The 8775-nt window shown below is 40.0% G+C and overlaps 1 protein-coding gene across 7 annotated transcripts in view; it reads right to left on the bottom strand.

The window, feature by feature from the left end:
* Positions 1-3118: 3118 nt before the first annotated feature.
* The window catches only part of HELZ (helicase with zinc finger), a 73920-nt gene continuing 68263 nt past the window's right edge, over positions 3119-8775 (bottom strand). For all 7 annotated transcript variants that reach the window (XM_046902157.1, XM_003642346.6, XM_004946221.5 and 4 more), the window contains 2 exons: positions 7993-8245; positions 3119-5871 (listed from right to left, as the gene is read on the bottom strand). In XM_046902157.1, coding sequence (XP_046758113.1) covers positions 5540-5871; positions 7993-8245 — 585 coding nt within the window. In that variant the 3' untranslated portion in view covers positions 3119-5539. The remainder of the gene's footprint in view (positions 5872-7992; positions 8246-8775) is intronic.

Below are 8775 nucleotides of genomic sequence, written 5' to 3'. Positions count from 1 at the left end.
TAAGCAAAGCAGCTGGCAGCCACAAAGGCATCCCCAGCTCAGCCACAGACAGACAGCCTTACCTCGGGCATGGTGTGCTGAGATACCACCCCATGGAAATCCTGGTTCATCCATTCCCCACACATCAGCTCCTTCTTGAAAAGCTGTTTCGATGATGAAATAATTTCGGGAAGGTCATTGGGCCAACGTGTTGCAAGGAGTTGCTCCTCCCCCTTAGTGATGCAACTGGTTCTGTTTGGCAGTCACCAGCATGTCCAAACCTACTGCAGATAGGCCCATCTCCCAGCCTCACCTATCCCCCATGTGCCCCTTTTGTGCCAACGCTGACACACGTTGCCCAAGCCCAAGTGAAGGCAATGGAAAGCTTCCCACTGGGTGCTGGGCTTTGGCCTGGATCCAGACATTTTCCAGCCTCCTGGCACTCACGTTGCTCAGAGCAAATACACAGCAGTGAGAGCTCCCAGCCGTAGAGCACTGCTTGCAGCCAAGCGAGCTGCCTTCCCCCAGCTCCTAAACTCACCGAGCTTTACTTCCTATCTGCTCTATGTTAGTAATAAAAGAATAACATCATGGGGGGGAGGGGGAGCTGTAATGAGGCTGTGTTAACCCCTCTGCTATGAGAGCCCACTGCAGAGGGGCTGATAGCTCTGGAGGAGGCCAGCACTGAAAGCAGGGCCGGGCAGCAGGGCCATGGTCTGTGGGATGCAGCAGATTGATGCCAGGCTCCAGGCAGACACATCCATGCTCAGAACCCAACCACTGTGCAGAAAATGTTTATAGACGAAACTGCATCATAAACTTCATTTAAAATAAACGTCAGCTTCGCATGGTGGGACAGCGCCCTTTTGAATGCTGCATCGCCACTGTCCACAAATACAGGACTACGTGGCTGCTCTGTGCCATACATCACACACAGAGCAGCGGGATCCGCCTGCAATACATCCAATCATTTCCCCTTTTCATCATCACCCAGAGGCCAGAAAAGAGCATCACATCTTGGCTTTGACCAACGTATAGATTGGAATCCAACATGCACGTACAGTGCGTTCAGTATTTGTATCCTGAAGTTGCCACAACCCCACGCCCAACCAACATTCCCACCACATTTGCCATAAACCTTTTTGCTTTCCTTGAAGGAAAAGAACTTTGCATGATTCAATCCCTGCTTCCTGACACAAGCAGCTAAAAAGATTCTCGAGCAAATATTGCTTCACCAGCAGAAACAGCCCATAATTCATGTCAAGGAATACGATGTACACATTTTTTTTATAGGCTCCATAGATCATCACCAGCCAATTTGACAGGTTAATTGTCCACAGTTTTTCTAGGAAAACCAGAAACTTACAGCAACAAAACAAATGAAGAGAGCCGAGTGATAGAGCATAAAGCACTGTGGGCCTTTGCTTTGGAAATGTGCAGATTCTGATATGCTTCAGTTCACTCTAAAAAGAGAATTTCTGTCTGGTCAAACTCTGCTCTCAGTGCTACTTATGGGGATGAATTGTACACACACAGCAAAAGAACTGCTTATAGAGCATAACCTCTGCAAAAAAACACCAGCTGTACTTGACAAATCTGGGAACAAAACATTCATTAATCAAAGTAGGGAATAATGCTCAAGGGGTTTGTAAAGTCAGTGGAATATTCACATACTGCTAAGGGTCAGTGATGCCACAGTCCATGCAATTAAATATAATGGAACAAAGTATACTAGATGTCAACTTCCAGGAGAAAATATGGATGAAAGGGCTTTGGTTCTAATTAGTCAGCTTTTATGCATAACAGTTATTTAGTAGTTATGTTGTGGAAACATGTAAGGACAGGTTTTGAGAAGCTGCTAAGCATTATAAAGGGTCAAGACTTATGCTACAGAGTATGGAGAAGGGAACTGTCCCTGTGACACACTTTTGGTTATGATGACTCTGTGGACACATCTGAATGCATCCCCAGGTGGGTCCACGGTACGTGGGTGTCCTGCAGAGCAGAAGGGCTGCACACAGCAGATGGCAGGAAGGGACCAAGAAAACTCTGCCTGAGACTTCAGTGGCAGCAGAGCTCTTTTTACAAATATGCTGATGTCTGCAGGCAAGAAAAAACGTCAAGCCATGGACAAGCATGTTCACAGCCAATGCCTCAGTGAAATTTACTCAACACCAGAAGGCCTATACCCTTAAGAAGAATAAACATTGCTGCAGAATCCATTTCCACGTTACCTCTCTCCATTCTTTGTTAGTTCCCACCCTCACGCTGACACCATCCCATGAGACCTCCAGACCTTCCTCATGAAAAGCTTGAAACTGTGAAGAATAAAACCAGACCTTTTTGTTAGTAAATACACCTTCTAAATACAGGTCTGGACAACCCAGTCATTTAAACGTTCTGTAGGTAACAGTGGGTGTTTATTCCTGGACAAGGAGCATCAGATTTGGCATTAGTTGTAATCTCAAACATAACATTCCAGCTATTAAAAAAAAAAGTCAAGAAGCCAAATAGTGAAGATGCCCAAGCCTCCACCAATTTGAGATAATTTACACAAACCAAGAATCTAAACTCATCAATTCTTACTGTAATTGTAACAGCTCTGTATTTACAGTGCAGCCTGAGCCCACTGGAGCCATCTGTAAGGCTTAATTTGATTTTCATAAGAGTTCAATTAAGCCCCAAAAGAGCTTACAGAACAGATCTGGGGGTTTTTAAGCAGCTATGACTGCAATAACAATTGAGCAGATTGCTTTAAAAAAAACAAAAACAAAAGAATGCACTCCGGGCTGTGTACATGGCATGAGGGCTAAACAAAGCATTGCAAAGTAATATTTTTGGGGGAAAAAAAGAAAACAAAAAGAAAAAACAACTTCCAAGAAATATAATGGATTCATTACAAATATTACCAAAGCGGACAGAAGATCTCCACCATATCCTGCCCAGACTTCCGGGTGGCAGCATTGAGAAAAATGAGTGACCCAAACCTGCTGGGACATCCATGAAGTTACTGAATTGAAAGTGTGCGACAAAAACACCCATAATATTTTCAGTGTAGATAAAATGTGATAAAGAGTGAAAGAGAACAGAGCGTGGTGAGATGCAGCCACCTCCCCTTTGACTGACTCACAGATAGCGGTAAATTATCAAGTGATGTTTATTAGTTTAATATTCAAATATGGTGAACAGAATCAAAAGACTGCTCCATATAAATGAGTGATTTTGAAACCCCTGAAATTACAATGCCAACTCGGCGAAGTGAAGTGCATTTGAACCCTACCTAGTCTCTTGTCATAGTCTTGCACGTCTCACCCACAGCTCCTCCCAGACTACAACATTCAGGCACACAGATTTTTCTTCTCAGAGCAGTGCCAGGCTCAGAGGACCGGCACAGCTCCACTGAAATCAAACGACTGAGGCTATCGTGTACAGAGCACATGCCCGGCCCTTGCGGATCAATTTCTCGTGGACCAATTTCTGCAGCTTTCAGATTGGCACAAAACCCCAAACTGCAGAATTTGGCCTCTACTCATTGTGAGTCCTCGTGATTTGATGCCATGTGCTGAAGGGCTCAGCTCATCTTGGCAGGGGCTTTCCCCTCCCCCAGCATCTTTTGTTTGGTATAGACGTTAGGAAATAAATTAACGAGTTACGCGTGCTATTCTTTACAGCCAAAAAAAAAAGAAAAGAAAAAAAGATTTTCTTTTTCAGATAAATTTCTGAATCAAAAACCAGCAAAGACTCCTAAGAAAAACTTATATGCAAACCTCCACAGCGTACTGAGTTTCAATCAGCCCCATCATGTGAAGACCTTTGCTTTAAAACGCGAAGTCAAATGCAAAAACAATGATTGCGACCAGAGTAAAAATGTCAGCCTGCTGGTCTGCATGGCGTCCCACAGACAGCTGGAAAACCTGGCATCACCTCCACACAGCTCTACCAGTTCAACTGCTGCGTGTAGGAAGCGGAGGAACACCGCAAGGAAACCCAGCTCAGTAAAAATTCAGCGTTTCCCAGATTCGAAGTCATTTCTTCAAGTGTAAAAGGAGGACTGCTTAACTACAGAAACTAAGCAAACACCCCATCCCAAAGCATGAACAGTGTGCAAGACCAGAAATCTTTACCCACAAAGATTATCTTCTGCGTTAACATTCACACTTGTTTCTTAATTTTTTCAATATTCGATTTTAATTATTATTATTTTTTAATTGTTTCTTTTTTTTTTTTTTCAGTTTGTACTCCTGAAGGGCCAGGTTGGTGCAGGACTCAGATAAACAACCTGGATACCATTCTTACCCCACAAGATTTGGATTAATTTGGATACAGCTTTGACAAACATTAAATCTCTTCTTTAATGACGTTCCTCAAACAAAACAGTTAGCAAAATATCTGAATTTCCTTGTATAATGTCACATTTTAATGTAAACATCAAATAATGTACCAAAAGTTTTACTGGAAAAAAAAATGAAAGCGGCACAATCCTTGATACCACTGGAGAAGGGGGAGGAAAAAGCCAGATTACAAACATTTACACATGCATAATGGAAAAAAATTAAACAAACAAAAGAAATCTTTTACTAAATTCACGCAATTTGTTTTTTTAAAATAGTTATTAAATCTACTAAGCACCAACATACCTAAAAATTTCTTTTCAGCTTCATGATTCATTTAAAAAACCTATCAAATTAACTTGTCAAACAAGCTTATATTACCAGCTTGTCCAAAAATAAAATGTCGTTTTTTTTGGGTTTTTGGTTTTCTTTCTCTTTTTTTGTTGTTGTTTTTTTGTTGTTGTTGCTGTTTTATTTTTGTTTTTCAGTATACCAATACTTTTTATCTGAATGTTTCCAAACAATGGCATAGGTGTCTGCAAAGAATGCCTTTACTTTACCCTACTGTGAATGGAAAATACAATACCACATCATACAGAATCTAAAACTATAAAAGTCTGAGAATGCAGCATCCCTTCACAAAAAAGCTGATAAAACTGAAAGTATTTAGAAGATGCTGCATCTTTATTAAAAAAAATTAAATGAATTTAAGCAGAAATAACATACATTTTTACATTAACTGGCCATTTCTGGTACAGAAATCCAGCATAGTATGCTAATGTTATTGAATAAATGTAAATGCTACTTACAATCTTTTTAAATACAATTTAGACAAACTTTTTTTTTTTCCTTTTTCTTTTTTTTTTCTTTTTTTTTTCTCTTTTTCTTTTTTCCTCTTTTTTTTTCCTTTTGAAGTTTTACAGGTAAGCTCTCAGCTGCTAGTTTAATGCAACAAACACATCATTAACAGTACGCAAATTAAAAAATAATGTGTGTTTTCCTACAGAAAAGCTTCCAAAAAAAAAAACAACGACCCACATCAAAAAATGCAAAATAATGGAATACAATTTAAAAAAAATTAGTTGCAAGTCTAGCAGCAAAGCAATTAGGTGAGGATATATTTACTAATATAAACAAAGGGAATATTTGCAACTACAGGTGAAGCCCCAACTATCTTAGACCTACTGACACAAATAAAAATTAAGTTCTCTCTAAAAAAAATAATCTGATTATTTAAAATAGGAGTAAAAGCCATTGCTACCTGATGAACTACCTAGGCTAAGTTCCTGAAACAAAGACAAAGGGTCACTATTCTTTTTTGTCTGCTCAGGAGGAGGTTTGGGCTTCGGCGGGGCCCGCAGAGCACTTGCGTAGGACATGACAGGCTTGCTCCCACCAGCGTTCTGCTGGCTGGTGCTGTTGGATTCCATGATCTGCTTGTTGGGCATGAGAGGTGGGAACTGGCCGAGATGCTGCAGCACACTGTAGTTGAAGGAATTGGAGAGCTGTATGTTTTCAGCCTTCAGGTGCTCCTCTGGGGGCTTGACTGTTTTCAGCGGAGCTGGGAAAGGAGAAAGCAGAGTCTGTCAAGTGAATAGCAGACTTCAAAAATCCACTCCCAGGAAGCTCAAAGGGGCACAGAGGGATACAGAAACCACCTCTGCTGGTAACCTTCCCCCCAACCAATTTTCTCTGTTTAGTCCCTCTTTGTCCAAGGAAATTTCTTCTTAGGTTACCTAGCTGTGCTCCCAGCTACCAGCCCTTGTATGGCCTCGCCAGCAATGCTAATTAGTATGACATCATTGAACATATTCTCCATGCACACGTACCGACAGTGTTGGTAACACTGAACCTGCAATTCTGCACAGATGGAAGGTAAGCTGCGTCAGAATGGGATATACCCTAATTTAGACACTTCATCCACTGAGACAGCACAAAGAGCACTTCATTTTTCTTGGTTTACACCATAGAAGGCTCAAACTACAATCTGCAGCACCACATATAATGCATTCTCAAGTAGCAGCTCGGCCTTCTGAATGCCACCCAACTTAATGATATTTTTGTCTAAATGCATTTCCACTGATTGATACGTTCTTGCTCCACATTTAACAACTTCTGTACTACAAGAAAAAACAGTTCTTTAAACCATAGGTATAAAACTGCCTTCAAGTGCATTTCCTGAATCTCAATGAAGCATCTTAATTTTGTCAGGGGAATTCTGCTGTCTTAGACAGCTAGAGAAACTACACTGAAATGCAGGTATTCATTACAGATAAAATAGCTCAGCAGTTGAGGAACTGATATATTCTGTAATTATTTACATCTTTAAATTCATAATGTTATTTTGAAGTGCACGCACAAGAATATCTGATCAAATGAGTACAAAATCAGAAGTATACAGTTCTGCTTCTCACTGGAAGGGTTCTGCTCAGCCTTTTGTTTTTGATGAAGTACTCAAAAATACCTTAGAAGAATAATGGGGAAAGAACATAAGCAAAACATTTTTACTAAGGTTGCTATGACTCAAAACAAAACTACAAAAAACCATCAAATAAACAACAGCATATCCACAGAACAATAACATATTCATGGAACACCAGCAAAATACCCCCTCAGATAAGCAGTAAGAGAAGAAAACCAAGAAGTATGGCCAGAGGTGAAAATGAGGCATGGGAGAGATGAAAATATGGAAAACAAAACAAAACAAAACTATATATTGAACAAGAACTTAAATCCCTTTCTTCCTATCAAGAGAAAGAATCCACAGATCTAGCTCTCAAATTGCAATTTTGAGAAGTGCCTGCTTATAACAACACCGAGCGATTCAAAGCAGCTCTCTCTGCACTCTCCATAAATCCAAGCTGATAAAACTCAATAGCTGAGCCACAGCCATTTCTGATGTACAGGGAATATAAGTCCTTCAACTGTCTGGTGTCACAAGTGCTCACTCCCAGGCAGTGAATACAGACACAGGACCAGTTCATAGCTTCTCATTCTTTAGATTTTTTTATCTCATGGATATAAAAACAACAGTAACCAGAAACACTGAAGTTACTAGTCATTAACTTCCAGCACTACAAAGCCCATTTGGCCTGTAAATATTATCATCATAGAGAGCTGCAAATGCAGAAAAGCATAGCATTCATAAAAATGGGAGATTTGTTTCCATGAGCTGTTAAATACAGGGATAGGGCCAAGACAACACTGTATATGCATGTATCTACAAAACAGAAATCATGCTTAACCAGAACAGAGAACACATTTATAGAAAGGCAGGTACTTGTCAAAACTTGTCCCTTTACTTTAGCATTTATTACTGGACAGCAAACATGCAGGTAAGCCACTTTATAGGTATTTCCTCTGAGGATTTTAATTGTTAACATGCTCTTCATCCGTACATTAAAGTAACAAAAGGTGTTATCAACAGATCCCAACATAATCAGGCTAGGGTTCCTGAGCTCTTCCTATCAGCAACCCAAGAGTCTACAAGACCACCAGAAATGGACACCACCCTTGATGACACATAATACCATGCATTCATTCTTTAATTATCCATTAAAAGTAGAAAGAGCCTGAAGGATGTGCCCCGAGTTTGAATCTTTGAACTTAGCACAAAAGAACTTAACCTAAATAGTCTACTTAATGGAGTGGAGAGAGAAGTAAAGATTGAGTCAGTACCTACCTAACAACTCCCGGTGTGGAACTGCTCTGTTGGCTCCATTGCATGGAATGTTTGGGTATGGGGCAGATGAGGAGGAGTTTACCCACAACTCAGGTGATGAATAGTTGAAGGATGACTGATTACTGTGGTCCTGAAGCTCTTTACACTGACCAAGACTGTCTTGAGGAGTGCTTAATTCTTCAGAACAAGCCTGGACTGAACTAGAGGAAATTCTTCTTTGGTACAACGGCCTGCCTGGTCCTCTTGGTTCATACTGCAAAGACAAGAGAGAAAAAACAATAAAAGACGACCCTTTGGTCCTTTTATTCAACTTTATGTAGCAAATACCATTTTTCCTTCCATTTTTTTTTCCATTCCATGTCTTAAAAGAAAAAAAAACGTATTTAGGAAAAAAAAAAAAACTAGTGCATTTCAAATATGTTGTATAATATATGTTGCATGTAGGTACAAAGAGGATGTACTTTAACCACACAAAACAGATGGAGGATGTGTAAAGTGCTTAGTTTAACTAAGATTCCTTCTTTTCCTTTTTAATTTTTTTTTTTTTTAATCAACCCTTATATCTTACACTCCTACACAGGAAATGTGTCAGAGTGATGAGAAAGACGCTCAGCATTTACACAAGATATAAAGGAAGCACAAAACCATATGAGAGCAAGAGAAAATTCAATTCCAAGGCCAAGAGTTAAAAAAACGCAGATGTACACTTGATTTCATGTACATGCACACAGAATGAAAGCTCTGGACAAGAGCACGACTTCAAGAAAAATAATACAAAGAACT

This window comes from Gallus gallus, chromosome 18 (assembly GCF_016699485.2).
Source record: "Gallus gallus isolate bGalGal1 chromosome 18, bGalGal1.mat.broiler.GRCg7b, whole genome shotgun sequence".
Lineage (NCBI taxonomy): Eukaryota > Metazoa > Chordata > Aves > Galliformes > Phasianidae > Gallus > Gallus gallus.
The sequence above is the reverse complement of the archived record's forward strand: the minus strand, read 5'-3'. Positions and strand labels throughout refer to the sequence as shown.